We start from the raw sequence: 24,816 nt of genomic DNA on the forward strand, positions 1-24,816 counted from the left end.
TGGCTACTCAGATCTATTTTTTTCAATAAGGAAAAGTAATTGAGAAGTCAAAGTAGAAGATGACAAGTGTAAAACTACATACAGCTCATTAAATCGTCACACTCAGATGGTGCGTTGTCTCTCTGCCCTCAGAACTCGTGTCTGTGATACATGTCTGGATCGTAGTATTTGGTGACCACCACGCGGTTAGCAAACTTGCGTCCCGTCAGTGCTTGCATGGCCTTCTGGCATTCAGCAGCAGACACGTACTCCACGAAAATCTGCAACAGAGAGAAACTACCGCTATAAGACAAGCCTTAAAATATGAATAAGTATTTAATATTGAGAAGTATTGAAATAGCGTTATCTTAGCGTCATTGAGATACTATTATAGTTTTTGTTAAAATTTTTAGAGTTGCTAATGCAGTGATAATATCTTTGCTAACTGCATTAGCACATGTTTGAGTGTGTTTGTTTGCTAGCGTTAAATTCGCGTTAAATTGATGATGCTAGTTTTAATCATTTAGCTTCATAATTTTATTTTAAGAAATATTATTTTTTAGTGCACTCAAATGAAATAAGTTCACAGTACTAATATACTCGCATTATTACCGAAGTACAAATATTATTTTTAAACTTTTTAAACTTAAAATGGCATGGTATTATAACTATAGATAAAATTACAGTAAAGAACTGTATATTAACAGCTGCTCTTGTTTTGCTGCAGATGTGCTGTGCTTTTACAGTACAATTGTAGTTGATGATTTATGGTACTTTTGTTAATTTATAATCTTACTGGCAACCAAAATTGCTTTTTACAGTAATTTTTAGTGTAGTTTTTATTTTTTATTATTTTTAATGTTAAGTAATTTTAAGTTTTTAGTTTGTAATGTTGCTGTGTTTTTGTCTTTTTATTCGTTTTTTTTAATGTCTTTAAATGTCTATATAGTTTTTATTTTATTGTATTTCAGATTTAGCTTTAATTATTTTAGTACATATTCAAATAAACGAAAATGAGAAATGTTGCAGTGGCAAAGTAAAGTAAATACATGTTTATGTTTTGTGTTATTTCAGTTAATGTTTATTTTATTTCAAGTAAGAATTTTTTTTTTTTTTAAATGGTTTTAGTTAATAATAATCCTGTATTAAGAAAAATTACAATAATACAAACAGCCTCAGTAATAAAGGAAATAAATAAATAAAATTACAATTCGAATTCACTCAAAATTGACATTTTGTCACCATTTATTAATCTTCATGCTGTCCCAAAGCTATACTTTTTTCTTTTTTTGATAAATATCCTATATGTGCTCTTTTATAAAATAACAGGGTAAGTAAATAATGGCAGAATTGTAATATACAGTAGAGCTGAACTATTCCTCAGATCCTATTCAAATCCAACCATGGTAAAGGTTTGGTTGGGGAATATTGATTATGTGAATGGACAGATCCTCAAAGGCCTTTGTTTAAGGGTATTTCCTACTCTTGAAGGCACTCATCACCTTCCCACAGCCTGGCACCTCCACACCATCCACCGGCCTGGGGATCTCGATAGAGCGCACAGTGCCGTACTTGCAGCACTCCTCACGGATGTCCTCCAGGATCTCCTCATAGTCCTCGTCGTCCAGCAGCTCCTCCGGCATGACCATGTTCAGCAGACACAACACCTCGGTGGGCCGGCCGGAGTTCTGCACGCGCTGCAGTCCCGGGACCTGGAGCGTCACTGGCGTCTCTACAACAGCAGTCTGCATGCAGAGAAAACATGATGCGAGACGGGACCTCTGACACAACTGAGAGCTTGAAGTTGGCCAAGTTTCATGAATGTCTTATTTTTGCCATAACAGCTGGAAATTATTGACGAGAACTGTTGTGTTGAAGTGTTGAGGGCTGGAACTTACAGGATTGGCATTCTTGGCGCCCACACTTGCCCTCTGGACGATGAGCTTTTTATCGCCGAGCTGCATGCCATGTAATCCAGCTACTGCCTGAACCAAACAGAACCACTATCTGAGTGAATCTCACAAATAGGACATTTTTGACCAATCATTGACCATCCTAAACATAATAGTTCTAAGGCTCGTACACACCGGGACGAATATCGGCGCGCGTTATTCGTCAGCGTTTTTCAACACGTTTTCTGTGTTCACACCCAAGCGATTTTCGCTAACGATGAGCCGAGTGAACATGCAAATTCATTCCCTGACATTAGATGGCGCCCATTTGCTCTGCAATACCACTCCATAACAGTTCTCTTGTATCAAGATTTGTGTAGTCGCTGTCGCGTTTGTCATATAGTTCTTTATGTTCCGACACCAACGAGACCAGCAGCTCTACATTCATCTTGCCTCGCATCTTCCTCGTCTTATTTCTTCCCGGCAGTGTAGACACTACTTGGCGTATATCTTCTTCGCCGTTACGTATGTGTGCTCGGCAAGACCGTTTTGTGTTTGAGCGCCCCCAAGTTGTGTTTTACTGTAACTTCAGAAGCTCCAGACACGTGAGCAAAAGCGCCAATCTCATTGGTCGGATAGTTTTTGATGCGGCGCGTCAAACTAAAAAAACGAACCCGAGGCGTTTTTTTTTTTAAAATGACGCTTTTACGTGTGGCGCTTTTCGTGTCGGTGTGCACACTCACATAGGCGCCCTTTGTTTAGTCACGAGGCGTTAAACGTCGGCGAATATCGCGCGCGAAATTCGTCCCGGTGTGAACAGGCCTTTGGGGTACGTTTACACGGCAACGATATGCTTAAAACTTATTTGTCGTTTAAACGAACGGCCAAAACACATAAAAAGTTTTACGTTTTTAGTTGAAAATGGGTTTCGTGTAAACAGTAAACTAAAACAAAATAAAAAAAGTTAATAATAAAAAAAAAAGATATATACACAGATGAGCCAAAACATTACGACAACCTGCCTAATATGATGTTGGTCCTCCGCATGCTGACAAAACAGCACCGACCCGCCAAGGCATGGACTGTACAAGACCCCTGAAGGTGTCCTGCGGTTTCTGGCACCAACAATTTAGCAGCAGATCCTTCAAGACCAGAGGTGGAGCCGCTATAGATCGAACTTGTTAGTCCGGCACATCTCACAGATGATCAATTGGATTGAGGTATGGGGAACTTGGAGGCCGCAGGGCAACATTGTCCATTGTAGGCACTTTCGGTGATGGACAGGGTCATCATAGGCACTCTGATTGGTCTGTGGCTACGCAGTCTCATACGCAGCAGATGCACTGTGTTGTGACACATTCCCCCCATAACCATCCTTCAAGTTATGTGTGACCACAGTAGACCTTCTGTTGGCTCAGACCAGACGGGATAGCCTTTGTTGCCCTTAAGCCTCGCCTTTGGACGCCCAACACCATGTTGACGATTTGTGGTTTGTCCCTGCTTGGACCACTGTTGGTAAATTCTCACCACTGCTGACCGAGAGCAACCCACAAGTCTTGCCGTGTCAGAGATACTCTGACTCAATCGCCTTGCCATAACAATTTGGCCCTTGTCAAAGTCACTCAGATCTTTATTCCTGCATGCCCATTTCTCCTGCTGCATCCAACATGTTGATTACAAGAACTGATTGTTTGCTTACCATCAAATCTACCCAGACCTAAATATGTGGCCTTGTTAGGAGATGATCAATGATATTTGCTTCACCTGTAACTGGTCAAAATGTTTTGGCTCATCAGTGTAGAGTCCCTGTTTCCTTGATATAAGCAAATCATTAGCTAAATTATTTCGGTCTTTGATATTTGGGATGAAATATAGCCCATATATGTCCTTGACATGTTTTATGAGGTTTACCTTGACTTCACTTTTCAATAATATACTGTATGTGAATTAACCAATAATGATAAATGTAAACTAAGATGATGTGTACTTAAACCTGAATTGACTGACCTGGTCAGTCGCGCTGATATCCACGTATTCACAGAAAGCATAGCCTTTGGACAGTGATGTGGCACTGTCTTTCACGAGGTTGAAGGCTTTGAGAGGACCAAATGATGTCAGGAGCTCTTTAACCTGCACAACAGTGGAGGACGCACAGGTATGTGAACACAACAGCAGCTGAAAGCTCAAATCCTATTCATATCCTGTCCATTGAACCCAAGATGAGGGTGTACAAGATGGCAGGTCCAATAGAGCGCAACAGTGGCTTCTGGGAGTTAAAATCTCATTCACTGTCTTCAAAGACAAATAGAAATTTTTCAAACAAAAACTGTATGAGTTGTATGATTTTTCAAACATAAAACTGTATGATTACATGATGCTTCGTGGGTTGAACTTCATACCCTTATAAAGACCTTATTTACACAGTCTTATACTTTTGTATACTCACTTTTGGGTTTTAATGTAATCAGGGTCAGAAATTAACAGAGGCTTGGGCCAAGAACAGGGACGTGCACAGGAATTTTGTGGGGCAGTTGCTCTGACCTGAAAAAAGGACACTACCCCCAAAACTCACGGGCTATATGAAGGAATATATTCAGTTGAATTTTGCCCATACAAATTGCCTTATCTGATCGTGTTTATTTCCAAACGCAATGCCTCATATTATGGTCTTATTATTATTTATAAAGATTGCAAACGTCAAAGATGACAGGTTTATGATATACAACTTTGTAAACAGTATACAAAATGTATTAACAATATGTTAAATGTCACCAAAATACACATGAGAAAAAGAGTTCCTCATATTATTGTTTATTGTTTAATTATTTAATTGTTTAATTATTATTATTATTATTTATTTATTTTTAAATAAATAATCTGGATTGAATTGACAGATGGGGAAAAACTCGCTTCTAATAAAATAAAATAAAACGCTTAGATTTCGGAAAAAATACAATCCTTTTTTAACCTTTTGGCTTCCCGTACATTCAATAATGCTTTTTGCTCATCTGGGCAACTACGCATGATTTGTAGTATGATTGCGTAAAGGGAACAGGAATTCCGGTAAGGAACAGAATCGACTGCTACACCCAGTGCCGATCCTGACCTCCCTGGGGCCCTAAGCAAAATTCTGCTAAGGGGCCCTCTGATGTCGTGAGCTATGTAAACCATTTGTCATTGCCACAGTCACACCTGACACTTCAGCACTCCCATCCTCCCCCCTTTAAACAAAACAGTCAAATAATAAGTACAACAATATAGAACAGAATGAGGTTCAAACACACAATATTTATTGAATAGAGTATTTTCTATAGAATGTTAAGATAATAAGTGAATATTATTAAGTAAGTGAATATTAACGTAAACATAAATAAAAAGAAAATAATAAATAATAACCCTGAGCTTTGGCTTTTGGGATTAACTTTGGTTCTTTCTACAGCCTGGGCATTTTCGGCATCAGTATGATTTTTTTTTTTTTTTTTTTATTATGCATGTTGAAGCAATTCTTGATTTATGGTTATTATTTACTGAGGGATGTGCATCCATTTTGACCAGTATGTCCAGCTAATCAACATTTTAAATTCAATATAGCCTATAAATCAATAGTCAATCAATGTCAAATTGTCAATACATTGCTTTCTATCTTGCATAATTAGTGCAGTTGTTTAGAGTTTGTAACTACACTGAGACTTGATAATCAGTGTCTTGTTTTAAAATTATAATGTGTACTTTGATTGGGAGTGGCATCATTCACGTGCATGTATAGTACAGTATGTCTGGTCTCCACATATTTCTGCTTGAAAAATGCGAGTTTCATTTCGTGCACGCGCATGAACGCACGATAACACACGCGACGCGGTTATGTTTTCCGAGCTGCAGTAAAAAACAACGTTGCACTTTGTCGTTTATCAAAATCAAACGTAATAAATAATTGTATTTTACTCTCACTTTTGTCAGCCACAAAGTGATGCAAGAGATGCACTGCCTGCCCAGCTAGGTTAGCAAGACCGAAAAACATCAAACTTTGCTGACATCAAACTTAGAGAGGAGAGAACACAAGTTTACCTGATTGTTGTTCCCGCAATTCACTCTCATGGTTTTTTTCTTCTTCCTCTTTTCGTGACCAGAAGGATAGTTTCGCTTCATTTTGTCGTAGATGTTGTAGCTACACATTTGACGGCGCGCTATGACTATGACACGAGATGGAGGCGTGGCCTTAAGTAATTTGCGTGGCCCTACGCCGGTCGCGTGCAGTCTATGGTCGCGTGCAGCGTTTGCCCTTCATACTGACTTTCACTTTCGGTGCCCGAATGGAAGTGAATGAGGCTTTGCGATTTTTTTTTTTTTTTTTATCTAGGCCTACGTGAAATTCTGCATCCATTGTACGATTTAATTTTTTTCTCGGAAGGGCAACTTGAGTGAGAAGGGCAACTTGAGTGAGAAGGGCATATGGGCAGTTGCCCGGGCAACCTGAGCAACCCCCCTGTGCACGTCCCTGGCGAGATATGAAGTCAGAATTGTGAGAAATAAAGTAGCAATTGCGAGATATAAAGTCGCAATTCTGAGAAATAAAGTCGCAATTGCGAGATATAAAGTCGCAATTCTGAGATATAAAGTCGCAATTCTGAGAAATAAAGTTGCAATTGCAAGATATAAAGTCGCAATTCTGAGAAATAAAGTCGCAATTGCGAGATATAAAGTCGCAATTCTGAGAAATAGTCGCAATTGCGAGATATAAAGTCGCAATTATGAGAAATAAAGTCGCAATTGCGAGAAAAAAAGACAGAATTGCGACTTTTTATCTCACAATTCTGACTTTTTTTCTCACAATTGCGAGTTTACATCTCGCAATTCTGACTTTATAACACATAATTGCGAGTTTATATCTCGAAATTCTGACATCTTTTCTCAGAATTGTGAGATATAAACTCGCAATTGCGAGTTATCAGGCCAATTCTAAGGGGGAAAAAAGACTAACTTTTTTCCCCTCAGAATAGTTTATATCTCACAATTCTGACTTTACAACACGCAATTTCGACTTTATATCACACAATTCTGACTTTATAACACGCAATTGCGACTTTATATCCACAATTCTGACTTTATAACACGCAATTGCGACTTTATATCAATCAATTCTGACTTTATAACACGCAATTGCGACTTTATATCAATCAATTCTGACTTTATAACACGCAATTGCGACTTTATATCAATCAATTCTGACTTTATATCTCGCAATTGTGACTTTATAACACGCAATTCTGACTTTATATCTCGCAATTGTGAGAAATAAGTCAGAATTGCGAGATGTAAACTCGCAATTGTGAGGAAAAAAAAGTCAGAATTGTGAGATAAAAAGTCGCAATTACCTTTTTTATTTTTATTTCTGTGGCGGAAATAAGCTTCCATAAAAATCACTTCCAGGGGACATGGGGGAAAAAATGGCCCTTAATGGAAAAGTTCATTTCTGACATTGGCTGTAATAGAGCTGGTCTGTTTGCTTCATTACTCTTTATTAAAAAAAAAAAAAGTTTCTTCCTCTGGAAAAAGGAATAGAAAATATACTTCTGAAACCAAGGCCACTAAAAAGGTAATCTGTTGCGCTCTATTCCTGCAATACATCGTAATACAAGAAACATTATTATCTTGATGTTCCCTTCACTTTCTGAATGCAGAAGGGTATGATTATAATGGTTTTCCCTCCAGCCCTTCTCAGTATTGCAATCATTTTCATCACTATGATTTGTGCTATACATTTATTCAATGTAAGTAGAGTTGTGTTTCTGAGTCTTAAGGGGCGGTTACACTACACTTTTTGTTCCACTGACTTCCATTCCAAGAAACAAATTCATGTGAAGGTTTTGCATTTTGATGCATTTCAAAGCTTGGTGAACTCGAATGTGTATCACATGAAGATGTGTGACCAATAGAAGAATTGGATTGTAAAAATGTAAAAAGAGTATGACGTCATATGTCGTCCATTGCAGTGTCCGGAGAATTTCACATGCTCAAAGCCTAGTGTAAGCGCCCCTTAAAACTGCCACCTCCTGGTTTAGACTATGATAAAAAGCACAATTTCTTAAAGCAGTCACATACAAAAGTGCCACTATTATGCTATTTTAAATATTCCTAATTTTGTTTTGGAGGTCAGGTTTACATGCATCAAAGGTAAAAAATAAAACATCATAATTCTCATAATATACATTTTAGCATCACCTCTTTTTTCACAGTGTCTTCACAGTCTGCTCTGATTGGTCAGAAAGCCCAGTCTGTTGTGATTGGTCTACTCTGCTCTGATTGGTCAGATGGCCCAGTCTGTTGTGATTGGTCTACTCTGCTCTGATTGGTCAGATGGCCCAGTCTGTTGTGATTGGTCTACTCTGCTCTGATTGGTCAGAAAGCCCAGTCTGTTCTGATTGGTCTACTCTGCTCTGATTGGTCAGATGGTCCAGTCTGTTGTGATTGGTCTACTCTGCTCTGATTGGTCAGATGGCCCAGTCTGTTGTGATTGGTCTACTCTGCTCTGATTGGTCAGATGGCCCAGTCTGTTGTGATTGGTATACTCTGCTCTGATTGGTCAGATGACCCAGTCTGTTGTGATTGGTCCACTCTGCTCTGATTGGTCAGTTGGCCCAGTCTGTTGTGATTGGTCTACTCTGCTCTGATTGGTTAAATGGTCCAGTCTGTTGTGATTGGTCTACTCTGCTCTGATTGGTCAGATGGCCCAGTCTGTTGTGATTGGTCTACTCTGCTCTGATTGGTCAGAAAGCCCAGTCTGTTGTGATTGGTCTACTCTGCTCTGATTGGTCAAATGGCCCAGTCTGTTGTGATTGGTCTACTCTGCTCTGATTGGTCAGATGGCCCAGTCTGTTGTGATTGGTCTACTCTGCTCTGATTGGTCAAATGGTCCAGTCTGTTGTGATTGGTCCACTCTGCTCTGATTGGTCAGTTGGCCCAGTCTGTTGTGATTGGTCTACTCTGCTCTGATTGGTCAGATGGCCCAGTCTGTTGTGATTGGTCTACTCTGCTCTGATTGGTCAGAAAGCCCAGTCTGTTGTGATTGGTCTACTCTGCTCTGATTGGTCAGATGGCCCAGTCTGTTGTGATTGGTCTACTCTGCTCTGATTGGTCAGATGGCCCAGTCTGTTGTGATTGGTCTACTCTGCTCTGATTGGTCAAATGGTCCAGTCTGTTGTGATTGGTCTACTCTGCTCTGATTGGTCAGATGGCCCAGTCTGTTGTGATTGGTCTACTCTGCTCTGATTGGTCAGAAAGCCCAGTCTGTTGTGATTGGTCTACTCTGCTCTGATTGGTCAGATGGCCCAGTCTGTTGTGATTGGTCTACTCTGCTCTGATTGGTCAGATGGCCCAGTCTGTTGTGAATGATTGGTCTACTCTGCTCTGATTGGTCAAATGGTCCAGTCTGTTGTGATTGGTCTACTCTGCTCAGATTGGTCAGAAAGCCCAGTCTGTTGTGATTGGTCTACTCTGCTCTGATTGGTCAGATGGCCCAGTCTGTTGTGATTGGTCTACTCTGCTCTGATTGGTCAGAAAGCCCAGTCTGTTGTGATTGGTCTACTCTGCTCTGATTGGTCAGATGGCCCAGTCTGTTGTGATTGGTCTACTCTGCTCTGATTGGTCAAATGGTCCAGTCTGTTGTGATTGGTCCACTCTGCTCTGATTGGTCAGTTGGCCCAGTCTGTTGTGATTTGTCCACTCTGCTCTGATTGGTCAGTTGGCCCAGTCTGTTGTGATTGGTCTACTCTGCTCTGATTGGTCAGTTGGCCCAGTCTGTTGTGATTGGTCTACTCTGCTCTGATTGGTCAGATGGCCCAGTCTGTTGTGATTGGTCTACTCTGCTCTGATTGGTCAGATGGGCCAGTCTGTTGTGATTGGTCTACTCTGCTCTGATTGGTCAGATGACCCAGTCTGTTGGGATTGGTCTACTCTGCTCTGATTGGTCAGATGACCCAGTCTGTTGTGATTGGTCTACTCTGCTCTGATTGGTCAGTTGACTTGGTCTGTTGTGATTGGTCTACTCCACTCTGATTGGTCAGATAGTTCAGTCTGTTGTGATTGGTCTACTCTGCTCTGATTGGTCAGATGACCCAGTCTGTTGTGATTGAAACCAAACCATCTGAATTTCAGTTCTGGATCTTCCTCAACACTTGATACCTCTTGAATGACAACATATAGTGATATGAACAGTAAAAATGGCATCAGTTTTACCGTTTCAATTTGAGCACAAGCATGAAAAGTGAATTTGCTTATGCAGCGCAAAAAACAGCGTCTTCTCGACATGACGTCAACATGAACCAATCTCTAACACTCCAAACGTACCGTAGGTTCGAGCAGGAAGTAAGCCTGGAATTACTGAAGACTTGTTTCAGGCGGTTCAGATTCGGTTCTTTCTTTTGGAAGACAATAATAAAAAGCATAATAGGGACACTTTAAAATAATGTAAGAAATGTGCATAAAGAAAGAAAGGTCCTTTCTTTGCATGCAATGATTAAAATATTTTTTTAACAATCAAAGTTTCTGAAAAGGTTTCTTTTCCAAATTTAAAATCATTCAGACCAGTCAAAACGAGCCCTACAGAAGACCTAAAGTGGTCTAACATCAATGTGATTCACTTTCCCGTTTGTTTTGTATGAACAATGCAGAGTCCCTCAACCTTTCCAAACATTTCACATTCACAGCCCTCCAAAATCCTAACCCATTTACCCAAAGACCCTTTAGTGATGTTCGCGCTCCGAGAGAGTGAAGGAAGAGAGGACAGCAAGGGGAGGGTCCCTGCTGACAGGAGGTGAATCCGTGTGAGGAACTGAATGTCTTACTTGCCTTGTGTTACATGTTGGCATGGCAGCAGTAGATCAGAACTACTGAACAAATTATGAGCGCAGACTTAACGATCTTACGGGCCCCTAGCTGGGGGACAAAGTGGGGGAACAAAAAATGAAAGAGCTGTGAGTTTCAAAGCAGTAACAGTGACTGCAAGAAAGAAAATATATGAGAATATGAATGAAATAAATACCAGGGTGCATTCAGCTCCAATTGATTAAATTAGTTAGTTAGCTAAAATCCAATTAGATCAATGAGGTGCACCATTACCCAAACCCCCTCGGTTGTGTCTGCAATAGAAACAACAAACTTCTGCAGCGCACTTATGAAATATGGTGTGTGACTTCTATCTTTACTCCATTTTCACCTGCACATTTAATTGCAAATTTGCTGTAATTACAGGTCCCTATCAAAAATCGAATCAGCTATATTCACACTGCAGCTGAATGTGGACCAAATCCCTCTCATTTGACACAGATCTGTTTTTGGATGACAAGAGCAAAAATATGTGTGGACATATTCAGTTACAATTTTGTCTGCATCAGAGTGAACAGTCAAGTCGGAATTCATGCGATTATTTCAATTTTAACTAATAAATCACTTGGACATAATTAAAACATATTATATAAGTTAAATATTACATTTGTGGAGGCACTTATTGTACCATATTTATTTATTAAATTCTTATTTTGTGAGCATTTTTCTGCATTCTGAGCCATTAAAATGCATGGTAAAAAGGTGACATTTGGCACACTGTTTGGGGAACACTGGAATATTCCTTGCACCAACAATTGCTCTTTTCATGGGTCAGAAGATTGGGTCAAATAATCAAACACATTAATGGCTACGACACATAGCCGCAATTTTTGCAAGATGAAACCTATTTATCATTGCTAACAAAGTTTACAGGGCCAGTTTAGTGACAACAAAACAATGCTGTTTCAGTGTTATTTTATAATATTATAGTATTTAATAATATTTTGAATTAGCTTTTACTTTTATATTTTCAGGTTTAATTTTAGTTACGTTTTAATTCATTTTATTCTGTGTTTTTGTCATTTTTAAAACTTAATTTAATTCCAGTTTCCATTTTAGTAATTTTAGGATTTTAAGTTGCCATGGCGGTTGCCTTTCAAATTTTCATTCAATTTTTTAATGTAAGTTTTTGGTTAAGTTTTATATATGAATATTTATTTATTATTTTTAAGCTGAGCAGAAAATTAAAAACGGGCACATTTGCTTGCAGTGTGAACTTAGCCTAAATGTCAACATGTATCCATTTCACTCTTTCAATGTAGTCTTAACACTTAAAAATGAAAAAAAAAAAGATCTACCAGTTAGATTAAAAGTGTCATGGTTGATATGTTACACTAAAGGGATTTCAGCTACAGACTTTCTGCATGTCAAAAAAGTAATATGTACTATTTCCACACATAAGAATTGGATATATTCTGACAAACACAATTTTGAATGGGAAATAAGAAAATGGGATACTCTTTGCTAGTGTACACAACCAACTGACCTTAGGTCCAAATAACTGATTCATTGATGGAGAAGCAAGGTTAAAGTGTACCTGATCATCATTGAGATAATTTGGTAGACCTCCAATGAAGAGTTTATGAGGGGAGTCCGGTACAACTGTGGAAACAACACCTGAAAACAAGGACAAAATTGACAGTAACTCATCTTTAGAAATTTACAGTCCCATCGATGCTTACATGGGATTGCAGTCTCACGCTAATTCGCCCTGTTTAGTAAATCTGGCCCTTTATTTTTAAAAAGCCCTGTAGAAAGTTGTACAATGTTTAATAGTCTGCTGATCTAAAACACATGAAAAGGTAAAACATGGCAAAAGTCTTGACCTGGAACATGAAAAGCGGGCTGCTCAGAGATACCGGGAAGAGGGCGGTAGTCGTGTGGACGTCTGATCTTCAGCGACTGTCCTTGAAAGATGATGCCATCAAATGCCATGGCCTGAGTGGTTTCATCCACTGATCGAAACTGGGGAAGATTGACAGTCTGCTTCAGTCAGGAATAGCTCTGAGTACCCAGTATCATTATTGGAAATGTTTTCCTGTGCATCACCAAATCACCAAAACGTCTCTCAGGGTGTGCTGTGTTCACACTTGTGGTGACACACGGTTCTCTTGGTTCTTTTAGTCTGGACCAAAAATGATACATTCAGTCCTGGTTCACTTAACGTTCACATCATCATTTTTAACACTCAATGCAAAGATCCAAAACAAAAAACAGATTTAATGACGTATTCTTTATGGCAGAACTTTGAGAACATCCAAAACAATGCTGTGTGCAGAGCTAAACATGCTCGTTTTATGTGCATATATTTGATGGTATTTTTACCAGCTGACAACTCGTGAAGAGCTTATAAAATGTGTAAAGGAGTCAAAACAATGGCAGGAATTCCTCGGTTAAACAAACAAATGAAGGAGATGCGCTTCCGACGCTTGTACCGAACTGGAATAGTCAACATAGCGCCATATCGTCTATGACGAGAAAAATCAGGGGTGCCATTTCTTATTTGTGCATCCTCACTTCCTTTCCTCGCGTCGCAGCTCCACCCCCCCTTTGGACGAGGGACGGTTGCAAGGAAAGACAATGAGGACAGAGGAATCAAAGGAAATCTTATTCGTACAATGGAATAAAAAAGCAAGATGCCCTGTTGAAATATGTGAGATGTATGGTTTATTTGAACGGCAAGGGTAAAACAAAAAATGTAATTATTGTGACAGATGTGAAGGTGGAGGATAATTTATAAATGCTTCAGGTTTTTTCACAAGACAGACACATATACAGCAAAATCCCCAGTGTTAAATAAACACTGATCGGTGTTCATATGGGTCCACACTGCAGGGTTAAAATACACTGAAGCAGTGCTGGAGTTAATGAGATTAATTGAGTGACAATTGAGCGTTAATGATGAACACCTGCTGTCAACAAGCAGAATCACTGAGGAAAAGGAAACAACAAGAACAGAAAAAAGAGAAGAGATGAAACACAACTACAACTGACTTCCAGCCATTACACTTATTATTATCCCCAACGTTTTTGTGGAGTGTTTGCTTTAGTTGGGGTCTTGACCCTTGACTTTTTAACATTAGATTTTCTCTTGGCTGCTGCAACTTTGTATTTATAAAGCAATGCAAGAGAAAATAAGATCAGGTCATGATGGTTAAGTTTTGATAATGATGTAATCATCATGTAATGACCTGATTCACTGATCTCATTCATCCAGAAACTTCTAATACATCCATTTAAGTAGAGTTTTAGAAGTACCCCAGGTATGCTTAAAGGATAATTCCGGTATTTAACACTTTGAGTCTATTTTCTAGTTTGTTTTGGATGAACTAGAGTGGTGGACTTAGAAATGTTGACGATGGGTCCTGTCTCGACTTTTTGACTATTTTAGAATCGCCTCTGAGCGCTTAAGAGTGGCTGTCTATGGGCATGCTCAAACATGTCCTTAAAACAACCCTTAACGTTCGTTTTCAAAACTGTGCAACTCACCGAGTGGTTAGTGGTGTTCGTTGATGATTAAAAACAAATATATCGGCGCAATGTATGCTTTCAATCCGTGTTATTTGCTATAGTGGAACTATTTTTTCAGATACCTCACAACCGCGTATAAACTTCCGCTCGATATTTGAGTCTGAAGCATTAGCACACTCCCGGCCACTTGATGGCGACAACCACTTTGCCGCAGTTGCTCAGCTCACGCTTGCCTTCTGAGAGACGGAGAACCGAGCGAAAGACTACAACCAAATGTAAACAGACCCCTTTCCGTTTCCGGTAGCGCAGTAATATCAACGAGCACTGAGTCCTCCAGCAGACATCAATGCGATTTAAAAAAATGGCAAATAAAACACGACAGAAACTGTATTTCGCTACACTACTTTTTTTGGAACATCAACGAACACCACTAACCACTCGGTGAGTTGCACAGTTTTGAAAACGAACGTTAAGGGTTGTTTTAAGGACATGTTTGAGCATGCCCATAGACAGCCACTCTGAAGCACTCAGAGGCGATTCTAAAATAGTCAAAAAGTCGAGACAGGACCCATCGTCAACATTTCTAAGTCCACCACTCTAGTTCATCCAAAACAAACTAGAAAATAGACTCAAAGTGTTAAATACCGGAATTATCCTTTAAGCATTCTGTCCTTTTTAGAGTCGCATCGTGAAATCACGTTTAGTTTTTGGTTCGTTTAGATGTCTTTGGTCAATGTTATATTCATATTTCAGTCGAACCGCACCAGAGACTGTTTGTAAGTGGACTGACACATTCTTAAAAGTTAGATCTTGGTCCGCTTGTTCGGATGGCAGCGTTCACACTTGAACCGCACTTACAGAGCAGTCACACCAGAGTTTGTTTAAATCAAACCAAACCTGCCAAGTGTGAACACACCCTTCACTGGTGCTTTGAACGTCATTTCAGTAGATTTCGTAAAGCTTTGGTTGTCTTCAGATGTCATCATGTGTTTGAAAAATGAGCAATATTGAAATGCCTAGAACAACAATATGGAAAGATATTTGTATGGCATTAGGCCTATGGATTACATTTGTTTGCTTGCTAAGTTTTGCTATTAAAACTTTTAATTATTGACTCCTATGGACCAAATTACGTTCAAAATTCAAGTAACTTTACTAATATTAACACATTATTATTGTCTTTACAAATGTAGTCCTATATTCTTTATCATTTGTCTGTTATACATTTAAACGGGTGCAGTCTATTTTCTGTCTGACTACTTAACTGAGTGACATCTGTAGTCTCACCTCTAAGAAAGCAAAGTTCTTGTCCTGGTTGATCTGCACTGCGAGCACAGGATTGCTGGGAGCTTGAGACAGTCCTGCGAGTCTCATCTGGGTATTGAAGAATTCAGCCATGGACTCCTGAGAGACAAAGATAATAGCAGGACTTTACCAGAGTAATGTCTTTCTTTATAAAAAAAAAAAAACAAGTACATAGAGGAACACTTGACACAACTCTTTACATCAAAACAAACTTTAACTCTCATTTCTAGAAATAACTTTTCATCTGTAACTTTCAAATTAAATGGCTGATTCATCACTGCACAAGAGGACGAGAACTGACCTGTACAAAGAAAATGTTTTGAGGGACACTATTCTGGGACACTTACCTCAGTGATGCCAAACGGGATGTTGCCAACATACAGGCGTCGTGCTTGCCTGGTCATCTGGCTGCCAACGGCGGGCACTTGTGTGGGTGCGACTGCCAAACCAGCATTAGTGGATGTAGCCAGCAGGGCAATGCTGGGGATCTGCCCAGCAGCTACATTACAACACAACCAATTAAAGCACAGCTCAGACAAAAATCGAATTATTTCAGTTGAAAACATGGTGTGATGTAAAACACCAAAATGAAAAAAAAATAAAAAATCCTTTCAAATGTTAAATGGATGAGAGTTGAGTGTTTCTCACAAAATAATAACTTCAACAAAAACTCTTAGTCTATCAACTCTTTTACAACAGATTTAATGTGGCACATCTGAACATTTATGTCCGGTTTCACAGACAAGGCTTAAACTAGTCCTAGACTAAAATGCATGTAGATCTCAGTAGATCATCAGTTTCTGAAATACTCAGGCCAGCCCTTAGATATTTGCATTAACAACTTGAACAGGTGTAGCATAGCATCCACTCTGAAAGGTGTCAGTAAAACATTATTTGAATGTTTTTAATGTTTAATACAGAAACCATTATATCAATCAATTTTCAGCAAAAACAAGCGTATCATGATAGATTTTTTGGCCACCTAGGCAAAATCATCCCTTATCTATCTCTATTTTAACTGAGTTATTTTAAGTTCGAGCTACAATAGTGAATGTCTTTCTCCACACAATTTGCAGCATTTTATTTCCTCTGTTTTGTTTCCTCTCTTATGATGTTATGCAACATCAGAAGTGCATAGGGAACGGTGATCGTGGCATTTACTGTTATCGTGATCTTTGATTACTCATGCCGCACCTTGCATGGCTTTGTACTGCATTGGAGTGATGTGCTCAAAGCCGGAAGGAGGAACATCCCAATACTTGCACATCTTTTTCTTCCTTGTTCTGCGTGGAGAATAGCTGAGGGAAAAAAATCAGAGTAGATGGGGAAGATGCCGTAAACTTAATCAACTCTGTTGTGATGTCAACTTAGAAGACAACACTGCTTTTATAGTTTTACAGACAACAGAAACAGTAAGGGTGCAAGAATAAACAAGTCTGGTGTTGGTTCTGATGGACAGTATCCGGCTGGTGTTGAGTGGCACCTGTGTTTCTTCTGGTCCCGTGAGCAGCTCCGGTGGTCCCGGCTCTTCCGGTCTCGACTGCGACTGCGCTTCCCTCGGCTGCGACTGCTTCTGTCTTTGCTGCACCGTTTCTTGCTGCGACCAGGAGACCGACTGCGACTCCTCCTCTTATGCCTCTCCCTCTCTCTCTCTGCATGAATAATGTTACATATTAATGAAAATATCATGTCTTTAAAAGTGAAAATACACTGTAATCTAAAATATTTCTGTTTCATTTCTAAGCAGAAGTCACTGTTTCCAAACTCCCTGAAACACCTCCGTTGTAGTCTTGAGTTTTCATCCAGGAACGAACACGTCACAATATTGCTCATTTAAATAATTTCCGCCCAAGGCATACGCTAAATAAAGGGGCGGGGCCTGGTTAAGTTAGTTAGTAGTGTGTTGAAACTACACTGTAAAAAAAAATATGCCTCTCCAACATAAACATTTCTAGTGACCCGTTGCACCTAAAATTTTTAGGTGGCCCAATTGAAGTTGCGGAAACCAACTTTTTTGTGTTGTGCTGACTACACCTGCATGTAGACTGAACTTGAAATAGAATGTTGTGTCAATTAAATATTTTCTGTTGACTAAACATAGCTTGTTGGGTTCGGCCAACTAAAGTTACGTTTTCTAAACTACATCCAATAAGTTCATAGCCTGGCTCCGCCCTCCTACGCACTTCCGCTCAATTTTATTTTCCTTCAGTACTACGTCTGGGATTGTGCTGTAGACTTTGGTTTCCAGAAATAATTTTTTTACCGGTCCAATCAGCGAACAGAGGGAGTGGCTGAGAACGATGACGTTGATGTAGCGCGTCAGTTTGAGTTGGAGTTCAGTAATGGCAGCGGAGAAAGACGTGAGAAAATCTATTCGGTCCGTTGTTGCAAAACTGCCGAATATCCAGAAGTTAAAGCCGGAGCAAGATCAATGTTTGCTAAGTGTTGTTGGTGGCCATGATGTTGTGGCCCTCCTCCCCACGGGGTTCGGGAAAAGTTTAATTTTCCAGCTCACTCCGCTAGTGGTGAATGAGTTAGCTAAGGCGAACGATAGGGATGCAAAGCCGATAGTTGTTGTCGTCTCCTCTTGTTGCACTAATGGAGGACCAAGTGAGGGAGGCAGAAAGGTTAGGAGTTGGTGCTGGGCAGCTCGGCGTGCACGATGATCACTGTACAGCATTTGCGGCAGATCCGAAACGGCCGCAGTGGCGTATTGTTAATGATTACACCCAGCTTCGACAGTTGACTGAATACATCACTGTCCTTAGTGTCAAATATACATTTAGAATTTAGAATTGTTCCTTGAACTCTTAAATTCGATGAACAAAACATGCAGCTCTCGTTGACAGACATCTTATTCTAAACATAATCCTCTGATCATTCGGACTTGTTTTTTTTTATTGCTTAAAACAATACACAAGTAATAACAGAAAACATAATACAAAAACAAACAAAAAATAATAATAAAAACAAAACAAAAATAAAACAGTAGGGGGATAATATAAAATAAACATGAACAAGTTAAGAGAATTACATGACACTGAAAAAAGGAAAATAATTACAAACAGATAATGTTTTTAAGGCTTTTTTTGTTCTCAGACAACTTAATTGAAAAGAGGTATTTTTAAAATTCTTTCACAAATATAAGAAAGAGAGGTTTAGCATTTAGATATTTAGATTTATGAATATGGAATTCGGACTTGTTGTTTCCAGCCGGTTTCGGCGCATGACATACGTCACGACCACACGTTAGCGATTGGCTATGGCAGATCCTGAGTGACGCTGGGCAGATCCAATAGTTTTGAACTTTAACAGAGAACCCGCCTACAAGGAAGTAAACGTTTCTCAATGGAGCGAGGCCAGACTCTCTGTACAAATGAAATGTACGAGAGTCTGGTAGAACCAGGCTAATAAGTTCAGCCAACTAAAGAAAATCGAATTTACGTCACCATTATGGTGATCAGCGTTTGCTTTAGTTGGGCTCTTGACCCTTAAACTGTTAACATTAGATTTTGTTTGCCAGTTGTATCTGAGTTATAACTGCCAGATGATCAAAGAGAAAAGATGATTCCGATGGTGTTGGTTATATTTTGACATAATCATCACTAGCAAACGATTTTCAGCATTTTCAGTATAGTCCAAAATATTTCTTAAAAGTTTTTCTGATCAAAACCCTCTGAATTTTTTTTTTTAACACACTGACATCAATAATCAGCCTGTGAATCTCAACAATGGTGACAATAATAAAGCATGTTGCACTGCATTTTGGGTGCCACCAATCAAAACTCATTCATGGCTCCCATCATGCATTGTGGTATGAATAAATTATGATCTGAAATGTCTTAGTAATATCCTTTTCCTAATTGAATATTCTGTTTGTCACCATTGTTGAGATTAATACACTGATTCTTTATGTCTGTGCCTAAAAAAAATTTTTTTTTTATTTTTATTAGAACAACTTTTAAGAAATCCTTTGGATTGTTTAGAAATTTCTAGATTTCGTACTGTAGAATCACTGTGATGTTGTAATCAACATTATAGGGCTGGGCGATATATCGCATGCGATTGTTATGCGCATCTCGTCAGTAAAGCCGGTTCCTTGATTAGTAGTAAATCGCCTTCACCTGCGTTCAGATGGAGCGGCATTTACTACAAAGAGCCGTAGTTAACTGACAAGCTGAGCCATATCGCATTAATATCGCGGACGTATCGCCAGCGATATTTAATGCGATATGGCTCAGCTTGTCAGTTAACTACGGCTCTTTGTACACAGCAAAAACTCCAGTGTTAAATTAACACTCCTGGGAGTGTATATGAGTCCACACTCAAGAGTATTAAAGTTAATGAGATAATTAAGTGATTAATTGAGTGATGATTGAGCATTATTGAAGACACCTAAAGCAGAATCACTGAAGTAGAAAATCTAAAATTGTAAGCCACCGTTATGGCGATCATTGTTTGCTTTAGTTGGGCTCGTGACCCTTATATTATTAACTTTAGAGTTAGTTTGTCTGTTGTATCAGTAGTTCAACTGCCAGTTGAACAAAGAACAAAAAAAAAACATCTAATGGTGTTGGTTATATTATGACAATCATCATTTGAACTTCATGTTTGTGATTCATGCTGTTGGTTACAGCATAACTGTGATTCTGCATAAATATCCAGAATTTTAGATATAATCTGAAGGATTTCTTAATTTTTTTTTTTTTTTTTTATCATTCTTTTAGGCACACACAGACGTCAAGATTCAGTCAATGCATCTCAACAATGGTGACGAGCAGAATATTAAATTAGGGAAAAGTAAATTACATAGACAATTCAGATCATAATTTATTCATACCGCAATGCATGATGGGAGTCATTAATGAGTTGTGATTGGTGGCAGCCACAGCAACATGCATTATCATTGTCACCACTGTTGAGATTCACAGGCTGATTATTGATGTCCGGGTTTCTAAATAAATTCTTTTGAAAGTGTTATTATAAGAATGATGTTTATGAAAAATTTTGGATTATAAGAAAAATACTGATAATCATATGCTGTAGAATCACAAAACTGTTACTAACAAGATAAACCAAACTACTTCAAAAAGCTTCATTTTTCAGATCACAGCGTGATTATGCCTAAACATAAACAACACAATCAGATCACACTTTTCTTTGTTCATTTAACTGTTATAAATCAATAACAGCAGACAAACAAAATTTAAGTCAAGTAAGTATAAGGATCAAGAGCCCAACTAAAGCAAACACTGATCGCCATAACGGTGGCTTACAATTTGTGATTTTCTCCTTCAGTGATTCTGCTTGTTAACATCAGGTGTCTTCAATAATGCTCAATCATCACTAAATTAATCACTTAATTATCTCATTAACTTTAACACTCTTGAGTGTTAATTTAACACTCATATCTGCATCATATCTTCCATCTGAAAGCAGGTGAAGGCGATTTACTACTAATCAAGGAACCGGCTTTACTGAAGAGATGCGCATAGCAATATATCGCCCAGCCCTACAACATTATACATTTAAAATCAGAGATTAGGCTCTAAATGAGTTTTGTGATGCAAGTCAAGTGATGATTATGTCAGAACATTGCCAACACCGTCAGATCACCTTTTCTCTTTGATCATCTGGCAGTTATAACTCAGATACAACTGCTAAACAAAATTTAATGTTAACAGTTTAAGGGTCACGAGCCCAACTAAAGCAATCCCTGATCACCATAATGGTGGCTTAAAAATTTGATTTTCAAAACACCACTTTAGTTGGCTGAACTTATTGGATGTAGTTGAGAAAACTTAACTTTAGTTGGCCGAACCCAACAAGCTATGTTTAGTCAACAGAAAATATTTAATTGACACAACATTCCATTTCAAGTTCAGTCTACATGCAGGGGTAGGTGCAACGGGTCACTAGAAATGTTTATGTTGGAGAGGCATATTTTTTTTTACAGTGTAGCAGCTATGGTAAGCGCCAGGGCATTTCCCAAACACGCTCAAAGCGTTTGACCAATCACAGCACACTGATCCAGTTGACCAATCAGAGCACCGTTGTCCGAAATCGCCACCTATAACCTCAAATAGGGCACTATTTAAGGGGACCGCTATTTGGTGTCCGAAACCATAGTGGATGTTATCGAGTGCACTCATTCAATCCCGCAACTAGTGTACAACTGATGTACACTCAATAGCTATTGAATACCCATAATGCATTGTGAGGGTCGTGCCAAATGAATTCCCCCGCCTGACCAGAAGATGGCGCCTGCAACTGAATCATACATCCATCCATTTTCCAAACCGCTGGTCCAATGTGGGTGAAGCATAATATCATACAGGTATAAAATCACTATTATTAATTGTTATTTAAATGGTTTAATTAAGGTTGATACTAGTTTCCATGACAGAGTTCAAGATAAATCTTTTCATTACTATCGGAGCTGCCAGTTTGCTTAGTTTCAAATGATTATTAAACAGCAAGCTCAAACTATGCAAAAGCAGCTACTCTTCCAGCACCCGGTGTCCGAATTCACTCACTCGTTTTCATTCACACTCCTTCAAGTGGACTATATTAGTGGAGTAATGTAGGCAATAGTGAATGAGGGTTTAGGAGGCGATTTCAGACACAGTCCGAGCGTTACTGACAGACTGGAAAGAGAGGAGCTGCAACAATGTCAAATATGTGAAAAATAACGTGTTTTTGAACGTTCAAGCATGAAAACGTATTCTAGCACAACCTAATTAAAAAGAACTCAAGTATGATATTTTGTTTACAAGTATTTAATAAAGAATTTGCATTTGTTGCCATCTGTCAAACCACACACATTTAATCACAAGAAAGAACACACCTATTTATGAAGGAATTGCAGAAGGAATCTGTTTTGTATACACATTTGCAAGGCCTACAGTCATTATACTTGACTGGATATTATGCAAGCAGCTCAGTATCATATATATGTCATATCAGATGTCACTGTGTACATAAACGCCACTAACAATACACTTCGGTTCAAAACATGATACTGATCTCACTACGCTTTCAGCAAAGCCAAAAGAGAGTTAAAACGGTAATTATTACTTCTAACATATGCTGTATATTAAAAGCTACATTTGATATTATAACAGTCATAGACCTGAATAGGTTTGGACTTGTTCTTCTCCCCCAATGCACAGATCAATAGTGACACCAGAATATAAATATTCATAATTCACTTAGCTAAAAATAAAGTATCATGTAGACACATATGCTTGAACTCTGTCCCTGACTGCATACATTTAAAAAGTTTTAAATGTAGTATTTTATTAAATAGTGTGTTTTATTTTTAATTTATCAATAATAATAACATGGAAGCTCAAAGGTGTGACCTTGTGGGTTTGCCACATGTGACACATATCTGATGTAAACTTGAACTATACATGATATACAGTGTTGCATATTTTTATTGTGATATATTGTGAGACAGTATATTGTTACACCCATATAAGCCAGTGTAAATAACTCATAGATGAAACTGTAACATTAGGATATTTATAAGCGAGCACACACACACACACACACACACACACACACACACACACACACACACACACACACACACACACACACACACACACACACACACAAAGTATTAACCCAGTCTTGTAATAACAGTGCTTATAGTTTGTTAGGTTTTCAATGATGTATTGAATATATACTGAATATGACTAAGAATTATGTTATAAGAACAACTTTGTGAAATGTTAGTGGATAGTGGATAATGTTGATAGTTTTGATTCTCTACACCTGTGGTTCCTCTGCTGGACGTCAGACAGGCACTAAAAATCACCAAAACACCAGCTGATTAATAGGGATTGAGCAAAAAATGGTCAGTAAATGAAGAAAAAAGATCACAGATGACACTTGCTTTGATATTATGTTATCTATGAAATTCATATATTTATATTTTAATCATTGGTTATGTGTTCAAAGGTGTCCAAATACTTTTGGGGCCAATATAGTGTAACTATATCTGTGTCAAATATTATAAATATATGTATCATTTAAAATACATTCTGCAATAATTACATGCATGTGTTCTTATGAAGAAACGCAACATGTACATTTAGTTGCATGTGTGATTGACAGATGGCAACATTGCAAAAACTTGAAAAATGATACATTGAAACTAAAAATAAAATAGTTACAGTAATTTCTGTGGTGTTCATAAAATACACATCGTTTATTTATCATTCATCATCACAGTCATTGTTGATGTTTATGTTATGCAGTTATGTCCAGGCACAGGCAGCTGCTGTTTAACAGCAGAGCACACACACACATGAACACTGCAGATGTCTTTACTCTACCTTGCCGATTCTCGCTCAGCTGTTTCTCGAACTCCTCGAAATCAGACATGATCAGATGTGACGGATCAGGCTCTCATGTGAGTCTCAGCTCATAAACACAGGCACTGACCACTATAGTGATCCGCTCTTTCATCTGATAACGGTGACGCGATGTCAACATGTGCTGAAAACGTTTGTTTAGGAAATCAGTCCTATATTTGATAACGGACAGGGAAGCTACACTGCAGGTCTGGCCGGTGGGCGGGGCTTAGCACTGTGGGCGTGCGTTGCGGTTATTCTAATTGGCTGACACTGCTGTCAGTTACAGATGCAGCCGGGTACGCGTCTTCTAATTGGTCCACACTTTTGTTACCCTTTCAAGCAGGAAGGAACAATCATTATTAACTGTTGAACCACATAATAAATACATGTCTATGTGTTGAATTACAATAACAGAGGCTGTGTCCGAAATCACTCCCTCTACCCTTAGGAAAATATTTAATATTATGTAGAGTATGTCATTTAAGAATGTTTTCTAGGCTAAAGCTTTTTTAGGCCTCAAATAAACAAATAAAAAAAGCTAATTGTTTCAGCTAATTACTGTCAAAGTGAACATAACACCTTCTGCTTCAAGATTAATCTCAGGTTAAATATTAAGGCATAATTATAGCCAGAAATAAACGTGTAAATGACAACCCCAAATAGAAGCCTTTAAAAATATTTAAGTTGTGGTTGCAAAAAGACTTGACCTTGAGAGGTAAAGCCTGTTGAATCTTTATAGTGAGTTCAGGATCATCTTTGACTAATAGCATGCTTTAAAGATCATCTGAATCACACAGACACAGCAATCAACTTCATTCTGGAATTTCCCTGACTTGGGGACATTTTTGCTCTAAATAATGTGAGCTGCCATTTGTGATATAGATTTTTTTTTTCTACTTTTATACAGCAATTTATTTAAAGCA

At 38.5% G+C, this 24,816-nt stretch overlaps 1 protein-coding gene across 1 annotated transcript; it reads right to left on the reverse strand.

Annotated features, from left to right (window-relative positions):
• Nucleotides 1-104: 104 nt before the first annotated feature.
• LOC130072209 (splicing factor U2AF 65 kDa subunit-like) lies at nt 105-24,093 on the reverse strand. Its single transcript, XM_056237223.1, has 11 exons — nt 23,873-24,093; nt 17,011-17,179; nt 16,722-16,825; nt 15,875-16,026; nt 15,510-15,626; nt 12,578-12,716; nt 12,289-12,368; nt 3,879-4,001; nt 1,878-1,964; nt 1,482-1,724; nt 105-260 (listed from the first exon to the last, which is right to left on the reverse strand). Exons 1-11 carry the CDS (start codon nt 23,919-23,921, stop codon nt 129-131), a joined length of 1,395 nt encoding a protein of 464 aa, XP_056093198.1. The 5' UTR covers nt 23,922-24,093; the 3' UTR covers nt 105-128.
• Between the last annotated feature and the right edge of the window lie 723 nt (nt 24,094-24,816).

The sequence above is a fragment of the Rhinichthys klamathensis genome, unplaced genomic scaffold, assembly GCF_029890125.1.
Source record: "Rhinichthys klamathensis goyatoka isolate OS25496 unplaced genomic scaffold, OSU_Roscu_1.1 h1tg000484l_1, whole genome shotgun sequence".
In the NCBI taxonomy this organism is placed as follows: Eukaryota; Metazoa; Chordata; class Actinopteri; order Cypriniformes; family Leuciscidae; genus Rhinichthys; species Rhinichthys klamathensis.